The 19,893-nt window shown below is 60.6% G+C and overlaps 3 protein-coding genes and 1 long non-coding RNA gene across 12 annotated transcripts in view; 1 reads left to right on the forward strand and 3 right to left on the reverse strand.

Moving 5' to 3' along the window:
• Nucleotides 1–353: 353 nt before the first annotated feature.
• LRRC24 (leucine rich repeat containing 24) lies at nucleotides 354–6,028 on the reverse strand. Of its 3 annotated transcripts, none has more exons than XM_063607029.1 (5): nucleotides 5,998–6,028; nucleotides 2,787–3,004; nucleotides 2,412–2,690; nucleotides 2,081–2,249; nucleotides 354–1,375 (listed from the first exon to the last, which is right to left on the reverse strand). In XM_063607029.1, the coding sequence occupies exons 2-5, from the start codon at nucleotides 2,943–2,945 to the stop codon at nucleotides 441–443; spliced, it is 1,542 nt and encodes a 513-aa protein (XP_063463099.1). In that variant the 5' UTR covers nucleotides 2,946–3,004; nucleotides 5,998–6,028; the 3' UTR covers nucleotides 354–440. The 3 variants fall into 3 exon arrangements, with proteins under 3 accessions (XP_063463099.1, XP_063463098.1, XP_054972100.1); XM_063607028.1 differs by lacking the exon at nucleotides 5,998–6,028 and adding an exon at nucleotides 4,927–5,057; XM_055116125.2 differs by lacking the exon at nucleotides 5,998–6,028 and having other exon boundaries at nucleotides 2,787–3,618.
• Nucleotides 4,186–6,909, reverse strand: C7H8orf82 (chromosome 7 C8orf82 homolog). 3 transcript variants are annotated; one of them, XR_010113062.1, is made up of 4 exons: nucleotides 6,714–6,909; nucleotides 5,998–6,046; nucleotides 4,927–5,761; nucleotides 4,186–4,606 (listed from the first exon to the last, which is right to left on the reverse strand). XR_010113062.1 is itself a non-coding variant. In XM_063607034.1 (3 exons), exons 1-3 carry the CDS (start codon nucleotides 6,867–6,869, stop codon nucleotides 5,316–5,318), a joined length of 651 nt encoding a protein of 216 aa, XP_063463104.1. In that variant the 5' UTR covers nucleotides 6,870–6,909; the 3' UTR covers nucleotides 4,186–5,315. The 3 variants fall into 3 exon arrangements, 2 of the variants coding, with proteins under 2 accessions (XP_063463104.1, XP_063463105.1); XM_063607034.1 differs by having other exon boundaries at nucleotides 4,186–5,761; XM_063607035.1 differs by lacking the exon at nucleotides 6,714–6,909 and adding an exon at nucleotides 6,332–6,439 and having other exon boundaries at nucleotides 4,186–5,761.
• Nucleotides 5,427–6,432, forward strand: LOC134731014 (uncharacterized). Its single transcript, XR_010113063.1, has 3 exons — nucleotides 5,427–5,618; nucleotides 6,041–6,198; nucleotides 6,294–6,432. It is a non-coding gene; the product is annotated as an uncharacterized LOC134731014 (long non-coding RNA).
• Nucleotides 6,910–7,131: 222 nt separating the features above from the next.
• ARHGAP39 (Rho GTPase activating protein 39) overlaps nucleotides 7,132–19,893 on the reverse strand; it is a 150,004-nt gene continuing 137,242 nt past the window's right edge. For 4 of the 5 annotated variants that reach the window (XM_034966940.4, XM_034966941.3, XM_008972727.5 and 1 more), the window contains 6 exons: nucleotides 14,892–14,984; nucleotides 11,299–11,372; nucleotides 10,301–10,500; nucleotides 9,480–9,571; nucleotides 8,650–8,819; nucleotides 7,132–8,569 (listed from right to left, as the gene is read on the reverse strand). In XM_034966940.4, coding sequence (XP_034822831.1) covers nucleotides 8,375–8,569; nucleotides 8,650–8,819; nucleotides 9,480–9,571; nucleotides 10,301–10,500; nucleotides 11,299–11,372; nucleotides 14,892–14,984 — 824 coding nt within the window. In that variant the 3' untranslated portion in view covers nucleotides 7,132–8,374. The remainder of the gene's footprint in view (nucleotides 8,570–8,649; nucleotides 8,820–9,479; nucleotides 9,572–10,300; nucleotides 10,501–11,298; nucleotides 11,373–14,891; nucleotides 14,985–19,893) is intronic. The other variant, XM_034966942.4, reaches the window with a different exon arrangement.

Here is a 19,893-nt window from a genome sequence, read left to right on the forward strand (position 1 = left end):
TGTTTTTTTTTCTGTCCACGTTGGTCACCCTTATCCTTATCTCTGCTGTCACCCCCAACATGGCCACCGGGCAACAACTGCCATCCAGCCTGTCGCCCCGCCCTTCGCGGGGCAGCCCCGTCGGCACTGCCGGCCAGTCCTTGCTCTTCCCACCTTTCGGAGGCCCAAGATCCTACTGTGGCCGGCCAGGGCCAGCGAGGGACCCCCCCATGCAGAGCTGGAGGTTGGGGTGATGTCTTTTCGGAAGAGCTTCAAGGGAGGTGTTGGGGCCTCCCTGGCCACCTTCCATTGCTACCCCCGGATTCCCGAGTGCAACGTTCCCGGCTCGCCCCCACACACGGCTCAGCGCACACTGCGCGGCTTCCACCTTTACTGACGGAGCATGCGTGAGGCCGCACCGGCCAATCTCCGGCGCCCACGTCATCCGCGCGCCCGCGGCCCTAGCAGTGGATCTCGTAGGCGACCGGCGGGGGCACGCGGAGCCCCGGCCCCGCCCCCTCTGCCTGTCCGCAGTCCGCGGGCGCCTCCGCCGGACCCTCGGCGAAGAGCGGCTTGGAGCGGTTGATGACGAACATCTCGTGGCCGCGCTCGTCGCGGAGCTCCTCTAGCTGTGCGAACGTACAGGGGCCGTCCAAGTAGTCGTTGACGAACAGCGCGCCCTCCCCCGGAGGCCCCCGCGCCTTTTTTCGCCTGCGGCGCCGGCGACAGATCATGGCGACCAGGAGCAGCGCCGTGAGCGCCAGCAGCGCGATGGCCGCCGCAATGGCCGTCTGCGTGGCCAGGCCCAGGGCGCGGAAGGCCATGCTGCCCGCCTCGGGCCGGGGCTCGCTGCCGGCGGGGCGGGCGGCCGGAGGCGGCGGTTGCGCGGGCTGCTGCGGTTGCTGCCGGGACGCGTTGACCAGGAGCCGGAAGGGCACGCGGGCAGCGCCGCCGGCGTTGGAGGCCTCGCACTCGTACTTACCGGCGTGCGCCAGCGTGATGTTGCTGAGGAAGAGCATGCCGCTGCCCGTGTCGGATGCCGAGTGTCCGCCCAGGCCCAGCAACCCGCCTTCTAGCTGGGCCTGGGCTCGCGGCCGGCCCTCGCGAGGCTGGGGCACCTTTCTCCAGGTCACCAATGGCTGCGGGTAGCCGGAGGCTTGGCAGGCAACCCGCAGGTCCTCACCCAGGTTGGCTGTGAGCTCCAGCGGCTGCACGTGGACAGAGGGCGGAATGCAGATGAGGCTGCTGTGGGATACGTCCAGGAGACTCTGGAGCGCCAGGCGCGGGGGCTCTGCACACATGATCTTCCTGTCCCTGGAGGTGAGCAGCCGCTGGCCGCCCTCCTTGATCCAGGCACCCAGCCAGTGCAGGGCGCAGTCACAGCGCCATGGGTTCTCTGTGGGAGAGCAGCATTAGGCAGGTGGCTTGAGGGTGCTGCTAAAACAGCCTGTGCAGTTAGGGTTTTGCAGGCCAGGACAGAGGCCTCTTTCCCACCTCCCACAGCTTTTTCACACGGAGTCCAAGGCCCCTGCCACCCCTTCCTTGACCCCAAGCTCCTTGGGGCGGCAGGCCCTTCACCCTCGCCCCCCTCCCCTTTAGCTCTGTGATGCCTGCCTGTTACAGATCACTTCTCCGTCGGTCTCTGAGAAAGCACCTGCTCCTTAAGTCTTCCTGCAACAAGTGCCACTGTTTTTAGGAACCTGGGCGTCCACATAGACATCTCACCAGCACTGAAACCTCACAAGTCCTCTCAGCCTTGTCTTTGGATGCCCTCTCTTGGGAATGTCCCCAGTCCTGGTCAGCTGTCTCTCTCCTTTGCAGTTTTGTCTGCCTCCCCTCTGACAGCCTAAAAGTGTGCAGAACCCTCAATTCTGTTAAGTCACCCTGTGGAGTTCCTGTCTTCTGTTTTCCCCAGGCAGGGTGCCTGAGCTGTATCCCCCAGCACACCCACTCCCGCAGCCCTCCACTGTGGCTGCAGGTGGTGGTGCAGCCTTCCAGACTGCTGCCCAGTTGCCTGATGTCAGAGCCCCTCCACACATGAGCCTGCTCCCTACTGCCAACACCGTGGCCCAGACAGAGACGCTTTCCGAGGAAGAGGTACCTGTGAGGCGCAGGACTTGCAGACTGGCCAGGGGCTGCAGGGCCTCTCGGCTGATGGTGCCCAGCTGGTTCCTGCTGAGGTCCAGCAGTGCTAGGGAGGACAGCCCCGCTAGAGCCTGGTCCTCCAGCAGCTCAATGCTGTTTTCTTGCAGGTGAAGCTCCTGCAGTCGCTGAAGTAAGGACAGCAGATCGTGAGGAAAAAGGGCGCCGAGGTTGGGGGCATGTCTCTCTTCTTACCAAGCTAGACTGGGTTGCCTTTTCTAACTATTCCAGCCCTACAGGGCGAGGGGCCATAATGGAGTATCCCGCCCCTTTAGACCCCAGGCGCTCACCGGCAGGTGCAAGAAGGTGAAATCCAGCAGCCGCGCCAGCTGGTTGCCCGCCAGGTAGAGCACGCGCAGCTGGGCCAGGCCTACGAAGGCGCCGCTGCGCAAGCCGCGCAGCCGGTTGCTAGTGAGCGCCAGCTCCAGCAGGCGCGGCTGCGCGCGGAAGGCGCCGGCCTCCAGGGCGCGCAGGCTGTTGTTGTGCAGGTAGAGCCGGCGCAGAGCGGCGAGTGGCGCCAGGGCTCCCGGCTCTAGGCGGGCGATGTTGTTGTCCTGCAGGAAGAGTGTCTGCAGGCCGGGGAAAGAGGAGGCGCTTACCCCGCTGCGGGGGTCTTCCTCTCCCTGGGGGCACCCCGTCCTCCCGCAGCTCCACACGGTGCCCACCTGCGTCCCTGGCGGGATTCCCAGCGGGACGACGCGCAACCGCAGGGCGCCACACTCCACCGTGGCGCTGTAGCAGCGGCAGGCTGCTGGGCAGCCGGCGGCGCGGAGCGGCAGTAGTAGCAGCAGCAGCGGCAGCAGTGCGGGGGCCCTCAGGGCCATCTCCCGAGGCCCGGTTCCTCACCGGCCCTTCCGCGGTTCAGCCGCAGACGCGTGCCCTCCTGAAACACAGGTTGGCAGGCCAGTCTCGGCAGTCGAGAGCCAGCCAATAGATGGAATGGAGGCCTGCACCTGCGTCTAACTTTTGACGCTATAAATCGGTTCAAGAAACTAATAAAACGTTCTGGTTTTCTCCTTTGACAAAAACATTTTCTTAAAGCTCTGGGGCATCAGGTTCAAATTTAGAATTCCTGGTGTCCTCAGTCTCTTCACAGGATGTGACCATGTAGGGAGAGCCACCCAACCCTGTCACCTTCTCTTTCTCCACCCATGCTCAGCAGGTCAGGAGCTTCCTGCTCAGGACGTGGATGTGTGTCGCTTGCTGCCCCCGACTCTACCCCCAGGCAAGTGGCTGCTGCTTGGTTCTAGGGTGCAAGAAGCTGGAAGTACAGGGTATGGCTTGAGAACTTTGCTTAGGTGACAAAGCCCGGGGTCCCATTACCCAAGCATGGCTAGGAGGGGGAGAGCAGGCCCTGGGCAGACACGCCTCCTTGTGGGGGCCTGGGCAGAGCTGGCCTCAGAGGAGCTACGAGCCCCAGGGAAGTCAAGGCACAGCTTTGTCCAGCACCTGCTCCTGCTGGCCTAGGGGTGGGACCAGCTTAACTACAATTGGGCCTTTTTCTCAGGTAACCTGTCAGAGAATTGGGGGATGAGAAAAATAATAGGAAATTCGGTTCAGGAGCCATGGGTCTGTGCTTCCCATGCCGGTCCCCAGAAAGGTGTCCTGTCTTTGGGGATAGATGGGGCCCTGGGAAAGCTGGGGTGGGACAGGGGATGCCTTGGGCCACCAACTGGGTTTCTGGTGTGGCTTCCCAAGTGGGCTCTGGGAGCAGCGTGACCTCTGAGATCAGCAAGGAGCAGGGAGTTTGCTGGGGGACCATATGCATGTACTTGTCGTAAAGAAATGGGAAGGCTGGGGTCTGGTTTCAGGAACAAGGAGCCCAGTTTTAAAAGTAGGGATCTGGGCTAAGCCAGCCAGCCCACCCGAAGCCAGGGAAAACAGGGCTGCAGGTGTCCTGTCTCCCAGCCTCATCTGGCCGGCTTCCCCAAACATTTGCCTGTCCATCAGCTCTTCCTCCTTTCGAGTCATGTGGAAAGGGACAGGACCAAGTGGCCTTGGTGTTTGTTTAAATCTTGCCCTAAATTGTAACTCACGTGATTATTTAAAGTCATTAGAAATAAGTAAGCACAGCAATAAAGTTTTAATGGAATAGCTTTGGCCCAGGCAGAGGCAGTTCCCAGATGTCTCAGGATGCGTGTGAACCCCAAGAAGTTGGGGGCGTTATCTGGGCCCTTGGGATCCATTCCCCTGGGTATAAAGTGTTGGTACGTGGCTCCAGGCCTGGCCCAGTCAGCCTCCCCCAGGAAGGCTTCTCAAGTGGAGAAGGTTCTTGGCCTCAGAACTCACGGCACTGCTGCTCACGCTGACCCCCCACTAGATGCAGATCGGTGTAGAAGGGCCTGCCAGGGCAGGGATGAGGGCCCCAGGCGGAAAGAAGCCCAGAAATCCTTTTACCAGAGGACAACCCCCTAATCCGCTGGGCAAGGGCGGGGTGTCACACGCAGGATTCCGCGACGACTGTCACTGCCTCCTGGGCGCCCCTCTGTGCGGGAGGGGGGAGGGAAGAGGATGGAACGCCCTGTGTCTGCCTCGGGCGCAGTGCGAGGCCCAAGCTGGTCTTTGGGCGGCCCTTGCGCACCTCTGCAGCGCTGCGACCCGGTGCCTGTATCCCCCACGGCCTCCTCTGCTACCCACGAGAGCCAGTTGATTTTCGGCCGGGCTCAGGGAGGGCGTGGCCTCCGCGTTCCCCATCCCCCTCCAGGACCCACGCCCTTCTCGGAGCGCACCAGGGTCAGAGCCGGGATGGTCCCCGATCCCCCAGCGCCCTCACGCCTGGTGACCTTGGGTCGGGCGTCCCCTCACCTGACGCTCCCGCGGCGAGCGGCTCCCCCGCCGTGCAGGTGGCGGCCGGGCCCGAGCAGTCGCCGGGCTGGGAGGGGGCGGGGGACGCTCGCGCACGCGCACCAGAGCCCCGCGCCCGCCGCCAGTGCCTGACGTCTCGAGCGCAGGCCAATCCGGAGGGCGCCGGAGTCGGGTGCGCGGGGGGCGCGCGCCGTGGGGAGCGGGGTGTCCGGGAGGGCCAGGCCGCGGCAGCACCAAGGACAGCGCCGGATGGGAGGGGGACGGGGCCCAGAGCGCGCAGGCGCACTAGGCTGCCGCGAGCGCGGGTGGCGCGGGCTTTCCGGGGCGTGGAGTCCCGGGGGAGCGGGGCGAGAGGCGCCCGCGGCCTCCCGCCTTTCCCTTGGCCCCGCTCAGGGCGGCCAAGCCGCGAGCAGCAGCGGGGCCAGGTCCATGGTGAGGGCGAGGCGGCGGCCCTGCCAGCGCACGTGCGAGGGCAGCGCAGGCGCGCCGGGCCCGTACTCGAAGCAGGCACTGAGCTCAAAGGCCAGGGCGGAGCGCACCAGGCCCACGCCGCCCGCACGCTCCGGCGCCGGGTGGTACAGGCGCCCGTTGGCGGCCAGGGGCAGCAGGCGCGCCGGCTCGAAGGGCACGGCCAGGGCCTCGCCACCGCCGCAGTAGGAGAGGCGCGGAGGCCCGTGGTCCGCGGTCAGCAGGTGCGTGAAGACCACCGGCCGGTCCTCGCAGCGCAGGAAGTTGCGCTCTCTGCCGCAGGGCGAGAGGAAGGGGAAAGCGGCCTCGTAGCGCCCGCTGCGGTTGGGTCTCAGGCGGGAGAAGAAGGTGACCAGGAACTGCGGGTCTGGGGGATGAAGGGCGCGTGTACTCAGCGCGCTGGGCTCCCAAGGCCTCCGGGCCCAGGACCATACCGAGGGCAGGCGCCGACGGTAAGAGGTTCGCCTGGCCTCACTCAGCGGGGCTCCTGAGCGCAGGACGCCCACTCCTTGGTGCGCTGGGCCCGTCGGCAGAGTCGGGGAGCCCATCAGGGGCTGCCCGGAAGGGAGAAAGAAGGGGCTGGAGAGGGAGGCACAGCATTACCTTTGAAGCAGGTGATGAAATTCTTCATTTTGGAATCATCCAGGAAAAGCTGCAGATAGAGGGCCAGGCCGTGATAAGTCCCAGCGTGCAGGTGGGGGCGGGGAAGCTCAGGAGGTCCTGAAGCTCGGGAGGTCCTGAACCGACCCAAGCCCACTTTTCCTGCTTGTCTGTGCACACCGCATGCAGGGAGGCGCGTGAAAGGTAAACCTGGGGGCCCTGCCGACTTATCCGCATCTATGCGCACCTCTGCTCCCTGGTCAGCCAATTCTTTACCGCACCTTTTCCCTCTTTTCAAGTTTGTAATCAGTTGTACCACCTCCTCCGCGGAGACTACCTGGCCTGCTGCCTCCCGGACATGCAGCTGCCTTTTGACAGGGCTTCCAAAAAAAGGCGGGGCGGCCCGGATGTCTCCCTGGCAGCGGCGAGAAGTCAGCGCCGGGGCTGGGGACTTGTAGGACAGAGTCCGGAGCTGCACAACGCAGCAGGGACGCGGCCCATGTAGGAGCCTCGGCCCGGACCGACCCAGCTCCCCGTCTTTCCAGCGCGCTCTCCTCCAGCTCTGAGGAGTCGAGGTTGCCCCGCCCACCCACCGCCTGGAACGTCCCTCCGGCCCCGCCCCTCGAGCAACGGTCCCGCCCACAGAGCCCCGCCCCTCCGCCCCGCCCAGAGACCTCTCCCGGCCCCGCCTCTCGAGCAACGGCCCTGCCCCCGCCCACCTGGCCCTGGTGGTCCACGTAGTAGAAATACTCGCGGGTCCGGGGCTCCGGACTCTGGCCCTGCGTGTAGGAAACGCCCCCATCCCCGCTGCAGGCCCGGGCTCCCCGCGACCGCGCCAAGACCAGGGTCCGGAGCGTCCCGCAAGGCGGCCACATTCTCCTCCCGCGCCGGAAGCGACCAGCAGGTCACGCCGGGGGCGGTGCTGCGCGAACTCGCGCCCGCCCGCAGTAGCCCCGCGCTTCGCGTTCCGGCGGCGCCCGCCTCCGCGACCCGGGCCCGGCGCTCTTCCCTCTCCCTCGGGCCTCCGGGGCTCGCCCGCCCTGGCCTTCCGAGAGGCGTGTGCCGGCGACGCCCCTTCCGGTCCGCCCCGCGTCTCTTCCCGCCCCCGGCCGCGCCCACAAGGAACAGGAGGCGGCGCAGGGTCCATGTGCACTTTATTCACTCGTGTCGTCGCCTCTCGGGTCCATGCGTCGGGGCGAGCGTCTCAGCCGGGCGGGACCGCAAAGGCCCCGGGACCACCCGACTGAGGACGCCGCCCAGGCCTCGGCAGGGCTGGGGCTTTTGTTTTTAATAAATAAAAACGGAACTCTAAAAAATATATATATAAAAACTGGGGAGAAATTAAGTTTTACAACAATTGGAACTCAAAATTCCAAAATGGAAAATGTACAAACTCGGTCCCCCAGCAGCTCTGGCCCCGAGAACAGACAGTCCCGGGCCCGGCGCCTTCCCGCTCGCTCGTCTCCTGCAGGTCTGGGATGGGGATGGGGTAGAGCTTGGTTTTTGGTCAGAAGCCAAGAAAAAAGATCGGAGAAGAAAAGAAGGAATGACCTCAACTTGCTCTGCACGGAGGACGGGGACGGCTCAGAGATAAATAGCATTTAGGTTAAAACTATGTCATTAGCAAATTTAGTTCTTATATCTTTCCCTCTATTTATATCTCTATACACGGTGGGCTGCGATGCAGGATAGATTCTGGATTTACAGTTACACGAAGAAAAAAATACTCTCGCCCCTCCCCCACCCTGCCCCCAGAATGCCTGCCCAGCCCTGCTCCCTACCCCAGAGGACTTTGGTTTGGGGGCCCCAACCCCACCCACCGAGAGCCTGCCAGGCCCCGGGCCCACTGTCCTGGAGCCCCCAAACTCCTGAGCAGTCACCAGCTGGGGACCACGGGCCGAGGGAGGGAGAGGAGGCGGGGACGGGTCGGGAAGCTCTCTCGGGGCTGGGAAGAGCTGCAGGCCAGGACGAGGACAGGAGAAAGGGAAGGAGAGACGGGGGCGGCTGGGCAAGGCCCAGGCCAGGGCGCGCAGGAGCCACAGGGAGGCAGCCCGGCCCCAAGGAGGCAGTGTCGCTCGGCTCCAGGACACAGAAGGCACTTTCTCGGAGCTGACCCGCGGCCAGCGGAGGGCGAGGCGGTGCCCGCGGGAACTGGCCGTGAGGTGGGGGGCCAGAGGCGCCCTCCCCGCCGCTGCTGTGCCCTGGCTGCACCCTCAGACCAGGCAGAAGACGTGGGGAGCGCCGGGGCCAGGGGCCTGGGGGAGTGGAGGGGGCTCCAGGGCTGGGCCGGGCGATTCTGGCCCCTCTGCCGGGAGAGCGAGTGCGGAGTTCGGCCTGGCTGGGGGCGGCAGGACATCCCTCCTGTCCCCGGGCGCCCCCGCTACAGCACACCCTCCATGAAGCTGGTGTCCAGGTGCTGGATGAGCACCCGCAGGAAGGACATCTCCTTGCGGGTGTTCTCGAAGATGACGCGCGGGTCGTCGGACTGGCAGCGCAGGCAGTTGGGCGCCATCACCATGGCCAGGTTGCTCACATCCATCTTGGTGACCGCGACGTTGGCCGGCTGCACGAAGACCTGGTGGAGGAGTGAGGGTGGGCGCGGAGGGGCGGGGGCGGGGAGGGGAAAGCAGCGGGGACCCCCGGGGAGGGAAGTACCTGCAGGAAGCGGATGAGGTAGCACAGCACCATGCGGTTGATGCGGGGCAGCGCGTGCACCACGGCCACCGCCGCCTCGGGGCTGTCGTAGTGCGCGATGCACTGCTCGTAGAACTCGTGCGGGATCAGGGGCTCCTCCAGCTCCCGGTACCACAGCTTCAGCAGGGACGCTGGGGACACAGCACGGGGCTCAGCGGGCCTGCTCGGCGGGCACCCCTGGGCCAAATGGGGTCCCGTGGCAGACACGCATGGAGGGGTGCTGTGGGGGACAGGCTGGGAGGGCCAGCTCATTCTGGACAGGGCCCATCTGGCCAGGCTGGGCCCTGACCCCAGAGGGCCTTTCAGCTCCTAGGGGCCTGAACTTGATCCTGGAGGCATGGGGGTCACGCCAGCAGAGACGTGCAAAACACGATTTTTCTCAGGAGGAGTCTGTGTAGCCACCGTGAGGGGCTTTCTGCAGAGCAGGCACAGCTGAAGGGCACAGGGCAGAGAGCAGCAGGTGGGAAGTGGACTGGACACAGCAAGCACAGCAGAAGGGCAGCGAGCAGCAGGTGGGGAGTAGGCTAGACATAGCAGGCACGGCAGAAGGGCACAGGGCAGAGAGCAGCAGGTGGGGAGTGGGCTGCATTGCACAGGTAGGCCTCGGGGTGCCCCGCAGACACCTGGGGAGACTGTCCAATGGGCAGAAGGGAGGATGTGCTAGAAGTGACTGGGAAGCCATCACATCACTGGGCAGGATCAGGGTGGACCCCAGAGGCGGAGACAGGGGCCCCTTGAGAACCACTGCCTGAGCCAGGCCCGCTCTGCTGCAGCGTGTGTGGGGGACTCACCAGGGACGTGGGGGTCTTCCAGGCCTGTGGGCACCTTCCACTGGTCCACCTGCAGCTTCAGGGCATTCACCTCGTCAATGTCCCCAGGGACCCTGCAGGGCACAGGGCAGGTCTCAGGCAACAGGAGCCTGCGCTGCGGCTTCATGATTCCGCCTGGACACTCCCTCCGGTAGGCCCCTGCTGACCCGGGGAGGGGAGCAAAACCTCAGGACCCCCCGCCACCCCGGTTGTCCTCTTTCCCACGAACATGGGTGGGTGGCGCTCTTCAGGATTCCTGCCCCACACACCTGGGTCCGAGTGTGGTGCTTCCCCAGGCCACCGTCCCTCCCTGGACCCCTGCTGGCTCCCTGGGTGGATGCCCTCACTAAAGGGCCACTGGGGCTCAACCTGCAAGCCTCAGTTTCCCCAGCTGCCCTCCTGGGGCCTGGGTACCCCTTGCCCTGACAGGTGAGTCATGGGAGTGGGTGGCACCCTGTGCCATCCCTGTTCACAGACAAGGGCTGCCTGTCATCTGAGGCTCACACCCCAGGCTACCCATGGCTGGTGTCCAAGCACGCTCTGGACCCCTGGTGGCCATCTCTGCAGGGGCGCCCTCCCTGGCTGGCTGTGCTGCCTCTTTGGAATGGGTCCTGCCCTCTCTACTGGCCTGCACACCCTCAGGGTCAGCTTCCACACTGTGGCCCCACCCTTCCATCTGCTCTCAGGTATGGGTGCAGAAGCAGCCCAGTGGGCCTGAGGCTTAATGGCCCCTGCATGCCAGAGATGCATAGTGGACACACGGCTGTGGCCCCCACACCCGGCGCCCGGGGTTGCCGTGGCACCTGAAGATGCCCTCTGTCTGGTCACCATTGAGCGCCAGCACCTCCTCAGAGAGCCGTGTCTGCACCCAGGGCAGCTGGCGCTCAGGGTAGCGTTCTCTCTGCATGCCCATGACCTCCTGCAGTGCGCTGCCGAACATGGACGGGCTGAACACGGCGTTCTTGGCATGCCGGATCTCCTCCACGTTGGGCTTCTTCAGCCCCTGTGAAGACAGAGGCTCCGTCCTGGTCTGGCCTGGCCATCCTCAGGACCCCCCGCCACCCCGGTTGTCCTCTTTCCCACGAACATAGGTGGGTGGCGCTCTTCAGAATTCCTGCCCCACACACCTGGGTCTGAGTGTGGTGTTTCCCCAGGCCACTGTCCATCCCTGGACCAGCCCTCCTCGCCCCCCAAACCCTAACTCCTCCTGGGCTGCCCCTGGCTCTGCCTCCCCCTCCTCTCATCCCTGTGAACTCCTGGCTCCAACTAGAGCTACGGACAAGCCCAGCTCCCTAGCCAGAGTCACCGTCTACAGCACTAGCTCGCAGGGGCCCTTGGGAAGGTGCGAGTGAGTCCTGGGCCGGCCAGGGCTGTTGGGGAGCACAGCAGAGGCCAAGCTAGCTGAGCTGGGGTGAAACTTCCAGAAGTCTGTGGCAGGGCTGAGAGCCCTGGGGAGGGGTATGATGGGAGCAGCGCATCAGAGAGAAGAGGACGTGGGGAAGGGGCCAGGCTCTTGGGACAGGTCCAGGGAACGGGGTCCTGTGGTGCGGTGTGACTGAGCCCGTTGCCTGCCTTGCTCCTGAGCTGGGGGTCCGGGCCCGGGAAGAGCCCCCAGGGGAGGGTGCAGCCCAGAAGAACACGGGGTCGGCCTAGCGTACCCCGCCACCCGCCTAGGCGGGCTCCATGTGGCACCCTCTGCACTGCTGCCCCATACCAAACTGCAGGCGGGGCTCCTGGGGCTGTCCACCAAGGGTCTCTGTGTCCCCGCCTGCCCTCCCCGGCCCCCCAGGCGTACCCGTACCTTCTTGGCCCCGGTCAGGGCTGCCTTCTGTAGCTTGTGGTAACAGTACTTGGCATACGTGCTTATCGCCACCCCTGGAAAGGAATGGGGCCTGATCAGCCTGGTGTGGGTGTGGGGCCAGGAGAGGGGTGAGCAGACACAGCTCCTTCGAGGGCCCTGGGGGGCTGGGCTGGCCTTGCCCCGGTCACCCCCTGCCCAGCACAGCGGGTCCTCACACTCTCCCAGGCAGTGTCGTTTAGAGCAGAGACCCAAGGAGCACTTCCCCACCTGCAGAGGGACAGGCGTGGGAGGAACCCCCTGGCAGCTCCACCTGCCCTCCTACAGCCACGCAGGAACAGGAAGGGCAGGACCTGGGTCTGAGGGCCTCTAGACCCCACTGCTCCCTCCCCGGGGCCTGACCCAGGGAGCTGTCCAGGTATTTGACTCTTCTCTGCTTCAGGCCCCTCTCTGGCTTTTAGACTGTGGGCAGGAGCCCCTGGAGGAGTCATTTCCACCTACCCAGCACCCGCAGCCAGTGCTGGGGGAGGCAGGCACTGAGCTATCTGCACAGCAAGCCCAGCTCTGCTGCAGCCCTGGGCCTGAAGTACCACCTCTGGGCTCTTCTGAAGGACTGAGGCGGCAATGAGAGGGCCCAGTCTCCTTTCTCAAGGGAGGGGCTTTCTAAAACTCAGCCCGACAGCAGGGTCCCTGAGGGGAGGGGCAGTGTGCCTGAGTCAGCACCTGAGGAGGGACTCAGGGACCTCAGCCTGGGGAGTCTCCAGACACAGAGCCCAGGGGAAGGTGCTAGAGGGGAGAGGATACCCAGGCTGGGTCTGGAAGGCGCGGCACCTTCCTGCTCCAGGTCGGGAAGAAGCAGATGAGAGAACACGCCAAGAGAAGCTGTCTGGGGCCAGGGGAGCCACAGACCTCGGACAGACGGACAGGACCCTGTGCTTCTGGACATGAGACCTGCCCCAGCGCCCAGCGCCTACCGCCTGCCAGGGTGAGGGGGGCCTCTGGATCCTGACCCCCAATCAGAACACCTTTGTCTTCTTTGAAGGAGCAGTTTCTGGTGGACAGCTGAGGGCATGGGGTCCTTGGACCAGGTTAAAAAAAAGTGCACACGTGTCTCGAGTCCATCTCTAATTATCACAGAATAGTTGACATGTGACTGCTAAGGAGACTCTTTTTTACAGGAACCAAAATGAATTTTTTTTTTTCATAGACGTTTAGGTCCTGGAAACTCTGTCACGGTCCTTGGGGACCACAGGTCTTGGCAGAGGATGTGGCCCCAGCCTCCAGCGTGGGGCCATGTGGAACCAAGGGCCCCTCTGGGCAGGCTATGAGGTACCCTTGTTTTTCTAGAATGGATGGTGCCCACGCACACTGGACCCAGGCTTCAGAGCCTCAAGAAGGCAAGGAGGGAATGAGCTTTGCAGGAAGGCGGCAGAAACCCAGGGCCTCAGCTCAGCAGCTGGGATATGGAGTCACTAGGCTGGGGGGCCTGGGGCAGACGGCAGGGCTGGGCCTCCTGCTTGCTGTCCCTGCAGGAAGACAGGCCCTGATCTCCTGTCCCCAGGCCCCTGGTGGGACAAACACCCCAGCCTGAGCCTGCTTGGGACTGGGACACCCTCCAACACTCTGTGACTGGGATACACTGGGGCCACCGCCTCTCAGCTGATGAAGGTGACCATAATGCAGTCTCTCTCTGCCTCAGTTTACTCCTCTGTAGGATGGGGACTGTGACAACGCCTGTCTCTTGCAGTGCTCAGCAGGCAGCTGCTGGTGTCACAACTGTAGTGGGTAGGCCAGGGACTGAGGCCACACTACTTCACCTGCAACTTCACTCTGGGGGTCAGGCTGCCTGTGCCCTAAGGTCTAGGAAGCTGGGGATGACTGCACTCACGCTGCCTCAGGCACAGGGCTAGGCACCAAGGTGTCTGCTGACCTGCAGTGGGATAGTGGGCAGTGCCCATCGCCAGCCCAGGGAGACCCTCACCTGTGTGGGGTGCTCTGCTCTGAGCCCACTGCCCTGATCCGGCCTTGCCTGGACCTCAGCCCTCATCTCCATCCCCCTCCGGCTGTAGGCGAGCCCAGGTGGGACGGCTGCCCACAGAGGCACCACAGAGGCACAGAGGCAGCTCTCCTAAGGCCTGTGCTACTCTGCTCGGGGACCAGGCCTGCCCCGGGGACCTTAGAGCTACAGGACCAGGTCACAGGTCTCCCAGGCCACCAGGTGTGGCCAGGGCCTCCTGATGTTGACCCTGCTCCCCACCTGACACACCCTGGGCCGCAATGTCCCACTGGGCTCCACTCCAGGCACAGGGGAGTCTGCTCCCCGCTCCGCCTGGCTGCAGCCAGGAGGCTTTTATGGCCAGCGGTGTCGGTCCAGCTCTCAGGCCACCAGATGCCAGCTCAGGTAGGAGCGCAAAGCTCCTTCTACGCTGCCCCAGATGGAGTGGTCTGAGGACGTCTGTGGCCAGGAATCTCACCCCTACATTGCAGCTGGCCCTCTTCTCCCAGGGTCCTGGGTGAGGCCAGGCTGGGTGACTCGGGACTGGGCCAGGGACCCCTGGCACAGACCTGCTGGTGGCAGCCTCGGAGGTGCCAGGGTGAGGACAAGTCCCTAGCCCAGCAGATGCCATCCTGGCATTCCCCACGAGGGCCCTTCATGCCCCTGTAGCCTCCTGCTGGTCCCAGAGTTGGCCCTAAGCAAACCTCATCCACAGAAAGCTCGCTGGCACTGTTCTGGGCCTGCATGGGCAGCATGCAGTCAGGGATGGCTTCCTGGAGGAAGAGGTGCCTAAGCCAAGTGGTCTCAAAGGAAGTGGAGCAGAGAGGTGGTGGCGGAGCTCTAGACAGATGAGTGGGCGTGAGGCACTAACTGGCAGGACCACACTGCAGGGGTCGGGAGGACGGCCCTGGAAGCCTGTGTGTGCATGGGTGTGAGCGCGGAGCTGAGTTGGTCTGACAGCGTAGCTCTCAAAAGGGAGGGCACAGCCCTGGGTTCACAGGGCTTTCCTGAGCCAGGGCCTGGGGGAAGGTAGAGAGGTGGAAGCTGTGTGAGAGTGTGGGTGGGAAGGGTGCTGGTGGGGAGGGTGGGGAAGCCCTCCCCCCGCTTCTGGGGCTGTGCTAGGGGCCCACCATCAAAGCAGGGGACGACTCCTTGCAGATTCTGAACACCAGGCTTGGCTCTTGTGGCCCAGGGGCAGCCCTGGGCGGGAAGACAGGACTGAGGGGTGCTTGTCTGCAGGGCACCACACACCCCTCCACCTGCAAACTTCCCTGTGGGGGTCAGGCCCAAACACTCACCTGGGGGCGCCTCCAGGAGCCCTCAGCCGGCAAGTTCTCATGCCCCCACCCCATCAAGAACCCAGCAAGCAAGTTGGAAATGGCTCTGGACACCACAAAGACACGTGTGGACAGGCTTGACCGCTCCAGGGGTCCAGTCAGTCACCTGGGCCCTCCAGCTTGCTCAGGAGGCCACAGGCCTGAGGTTAGTGGCCCCATCCCCCCCGCCCAGAAGCGGTTAGAGAAGAGAAGGCCAGGCGGCCGAGGCTGGAGAGCAGAGCTGTGCAGACGCCGTGCCCAGGGGCTGCGGGGAGAGGCCCTACCATCCGGCTCTTCAACATAAGGCTTGGGTTTCTTTCTCAATTTGGACTTCTTCTTAGTGTTTCTTTCCAGGAGCTCTTTTATGTGCTGTGTCACTGGGGAGCAAAGACAACCATCAGCACGACAGAACAAAACGCCAGGAGCCAGCGCCCACTCAGCTCCCGCACTTGGCCGGTGAGCAGGCCCCTGGGCCTGTTGGGGGCTCACCCTGTGCAGCTGGGGGCTGAGCGTTTCTGGGGGGATGTGGCTGTGTGAGTGGCAGAGAGGTGCCGGGGGCCCTTCTGAGCACTGTGTGGGCTGGGAAGCTACCGTGCCTGTGCTGGCGTGAGTGGAGGTGCAGGGAAGGCGCCTGGGGAGCAAGAGGAGAGCAGGCAGCTTCTGCCCTCTGGCTGGCAGCAAGGCTGGGGCAGCCATGGCCTGGGCCCCCTGCCTGCCGGTCAGAAAACCAACAGAAACAAGTGGGCGAAGGCAGCTGGCCCCAAGCCAGGTGCTGCAGTCAGAGAGGAGGGGGCTCCCCTCAGGCTGATCTGGGTCTGCCTCCCGCTTTGCACAGCGTAACTCCGCACTGTTGCCACTGGCCTCGATGACCAGCTGAGGTCACGGCTGGCAGGCTCCTGTGAGGTACCGTCTCCTCCTCCTGCTCCGTGCCACACTCTGTAGGAGGAGTCACTGTGCCTGGCCCACACCTGAGGGGTGGAGTTAGGCTCCAGCTCCTGGAGGGTGGATATGTACGTAAATTATTTGTCATTATTCTGCACAGATTTGTCTATTCCTACCTATTGAATTACTCATTTATATCAGTATGGACTTAGTTTTTTCTTCTTTTTGAGATAGGGTCTGTGTCACCCAGGCTGGAGTGAGTGGTGCGATCTCAGCTCACTGCAACCTCCACCCACTGCAGCCTCCACCTCCCGGGTTCAAGAGACTCCCACCTCAGTCTCCTGAGTAGTTGGAATTACAGGCATGCACCACCACATCTGACTAATTTTTGTACTTTTGGTAGAGATGGGGTTTCACCATGTTGGCCAGGCTGGTCTTGAACTCTTGACCTCAAATGATCCACCCACCTCGGCCTCCCAAAGTGCTGGGATTACAGGTGTGAGCCACTGCGCCTGGCCTACTTATGGATTTTATTTTATACTTGGGTTATAATCCAATGGGTCTTTATCTTGTTGCTCAACTTGCTCCAGCCTTGGCCACTGGGAACTCCTTCCGCTGGCCCCTGTGTCCCTGTGACAGGCGTCACCCCCACCTCCGGCACTTCCTCACTTTTGACTACATCTCGTATATGCCCTGCACCAGCCCTGGAAGCACCCATTTCTCCAAGGAACTCTGGATCGTTTTAATGGAAAATGGTATTTAGAAACCAAGATCTGGGTGTGCGATGTGCTTACTGCTGCCAGGAAATCACTGCTTGCAGGTCCTCTCAGCTGACAGAATGAGGAAGCCCCTGTGTGCACGCTAACTCCTGTTCACATGCACATCTGTAAATATTTCTGTATGTGGCCATCTGTCTCCTCAACATACAGAGCTAAACATGGCCTCTAACTTGATTCCACTACTGCCGACAGTCGCCCCGGCTTCCTCCCTTTGCGTGTCTGTGACTGGTGTATCTTCTCATTCTTTTAACAGTCTTTTGTAGGAGACTTAATTTTGATGAAGTCCAATTTATCCATGTTTTTCTTTTATAGATAGTACTTTTGGAATTATATATAAAAATCTTTGCCTCCCTCAGGAAAGCAAGCATTTTCTCCTGTTTTGTTCCAGAAGTTTTATAGTTTTAGGTTTTATATCTTGGTTTACGAGTGATCCATTTGCAGTTATTTTTTGTGTACACTTCAAAATATGCGTTGAAATTCATCTTTTGTTTGCATTTGGATATCCGGTTTTCCCAGCATCGTCGAAGGAAAAGACTGTCTTTTCTTCACTAAGTTGCCTTTGCAGCACTGTGGAAAGCTGGCTCATCCATCCATGGGTCTGTTTCTAAACCTGCTCTCTGTGGCACTGACCCACTGTCTACCTCAAGGCTAGTGCCACACTCTCGTTAGTCTAGCTTTATAACAAGTCAGGTGGTGTAAGTCCTCCAACTCTATTTTTTCAGAGGGGTTTTGGCTATTCTAGGTCCTTTGTAGTTCCTATGCATTTTAGAATCAGCCTGTCAATTTCTAAAACAAAAAAATGTAGTGCAGTTTGCATTCAGATTTAATCTATGCGTCGATTTGGTAGAACTGATGGCCTGAAAGGATTGCCTTCTGATTCATAAGCACAGCAGACCTCTCCGTCTACTTTACTGCTTTACTTTCAGCAATGGTTTGCAGTTTTTACTGTACAGGTCTTACATGTCCTTTGTCAGATCTATCTCTAAGTATGTCATATTTTAAAATGCTACTGCAGGCAGGCACAGACAAGCTGAGGCAGAAGGATCACTTGAGGCAAGGAGTTAAAGATGAGATGGGGCAACATTGCAAAACTTCACCTCTCCAAAAAAATTACGTTAGCCAGGTGCGGTGGCTCAGGCCTGTTGTCCTAGCTACTCGAGATGTTGAGGCAGGGGGATCATAGCTTGAGCCCAAGAGTTGGAGGCTACAGTGAGCTATCACAGCACTGTGCGCCACCCTGGGCCACAGAGTCTCAGAATAAATAAATACATGCGACTGTACTCCACCCTGGAGACCCTGTCTCAGAATAAATAAATACATGCGACTGTACTCCACCCTGGAGACCCTGTCTCTGAATAAATAAATACATGCAACTGCAAATGGTTATTTAAAAATATCAGCTTCTAATAATTTGTTGCTAGTATATAGAAATATGAGGCCAGGCTTGGTGGCTTACATCTGTGATCCCAGCACTTTGGGAGGCTAAGGTGGGAGAATCACTTGAGCCTAGGAGTTCGAGATCAGCCTGGCCAACATGGTGAAACCCTGTCTCTACAAAACTTAAGAAAAAAATTAGCTGGGCTTGGTAGTGCCTGTGGCCCCAGCTACTCGGGAGGCTGAGGTGGGAGGATCCCACGAGCCTGCGAGGTGGAGGCTACAGTGAGCAGTGACGTCACCACTGCACTTCCCTGGGCAATACAGTGAGACCCTGTCTGGAAAAAAAAAAAGAAATATTTATTTGAAACGAAGTCCCTGTCTGGGGATAAAGAAAAGACATAATTAATTAATTTGAAATGGTCTTGCTCTGTTGCCCAGGCTGGAGTGCAATGGCAAGATCTCAGCTCACTGCAACCTCCGCCTCCTGGGTTCAAGTGATTCTCCTGCCTCAGCCTCCCGAGTGCCTGGGATTACAGGCGCCCACGACCACGCCCGACTAATTTTTGTATTTTTAGTAAAGATGGGGTTTCACCATGTTGGCCAGGCTGGTCTCGAACTCTTGGCCTCAGTGATCCACTGGCCTCCGCCTCCCAAAGTGCTGGGATGACAGGTGTGAGCCACCGCGCCCGGACTCCTTTGCTTCTTAAGCAGTTTTAACCAATCCTTTGTTTCCAGCTTCAGGGTCACCCTCTTCCCCCTTTGCTAGAAGCATTTGTGAGCTTCTAAGGGTTTGCTGCCTGCTTCAGCTTTTCCGTTTCCCACCATTGGCCCAGGATTTACCGTTTGTGGTCCACATGCTCCACCTTCTAAAACAGCTGTTCTTCCTTTTCCATTTTCTTTTTCTCTGTGTTTTTAAAAGTTTGGTAAAATACATATAAAATTTACCACTTTAACCATTTAAAAACAGACAGTTCTGTGACATTAAGTACATTTACATTGTTGTACAACTATCACCACTGGCCATCTCCAGAACTTTTTCATCTTTCCAAAGTAGACCTCACTCCCCGCTTCCCCCTCCCTCAGCCGTGGCACCCACCATTCTAGTTTCTGTCTCTGGGAATCTGACTGCTCTAGGGCCTCACGGAGGGAGAATCCTACAATCTCTATCCTGACTGGCTTCTTGCCTTTAGCATGATGCCCTCAAGGTTCATCCATGCGCGTCAATCAACATTTCCTTCCTTTTTAAGGCTGGAAATAATTTTCCATTTTGTGGCTGGACAAGTTCTGTTTCTCCATTCAGCTGCTGATGGATCCTTGTCATGTTCCCACCTTTTAGTTATAAGAGCTGCTGTGAACGGAGTGTACAAATCACCGTTACAGTCCTGGCTCCCAGCTCTTCTGGGTCATTCCGGAAGTGGAAATGCTAGATGATATGGGAATTATATTTTTAATTATTTGAGGAACTGCCTACCAGTTTCCACAGTGGCTGTACCATTTTACATTCCTTTCTGGGTTTTTTTTTTTGGCCTTTAAAAAATGGCTTCACTGCTGTTTTAGTGAGTTCAAGGCAAAGGTGAAGCAAATGCCCATGTTCAATCCGCCATCTTGAGCTGGAAGCCGGGAGACCTTGTTGGATGCATGAAGAAGCGAGCAGTGAATGAAACCTTTAGGAGTCTCCAGCCTTCCAAAATACACAGAAGTGGAGCAGGTGGGAGAGCTGGAGGCTACCATACCCACTGCCAGGTGCGCCTCGATGTCTGTGTCGAGAACCTGTTGAGGGAGGTCCTGGGGACCAGCCAGGAGACCCCCTGCTGGTGTGAAAGGTGTGAGCACCCATGAGACAAGGCTAAGCTGGGGGCATCACCTCGTGGGGCCTCAGTCCCTGAGGGTGGTGACCACACAGTGCAGGTCACGCAGGTGCTGGCCGATGAGTCAAAGGCTCCTGAGGCTGAGGCAGGCAGGGTGCTCAGGGCGACGCACCAGGCTCAGCTCTGCTCCTCACCGAGGGTCCCTAGGCTACAGTTTCCTTTTTCTAAGAACTGTGCTGCAGCCTAGCTGGCCCTCCACAGTACAGGCTACATCCGACATCCTCCTCAGCTGATAGGGCCTCTTTCTTTCCTTTCTCTTCTCTTCCTTCCTGCTTTTCTTTCTTTCTTTTTCCTACCCGCCCCCCCACCCCCACTTCGACGGAGTCTTGGCCGGGCACAATGGCTCATGCCTGTAATCCCAGCACTTTGGGAAACTCAGG

This window comes from Pan paniscus, chromosome 7, assembly GCF_029289425.2.
Source record: "Pan paniscus chromosome 7, NHGRI_mPanPan1-v2.0_pri, whole genome shotgun sequence".
NCBI lineage: Eukaryota > Metazoa > Chordata > Mammalia > Primates > Hominidae > Pan > Pan paniscus.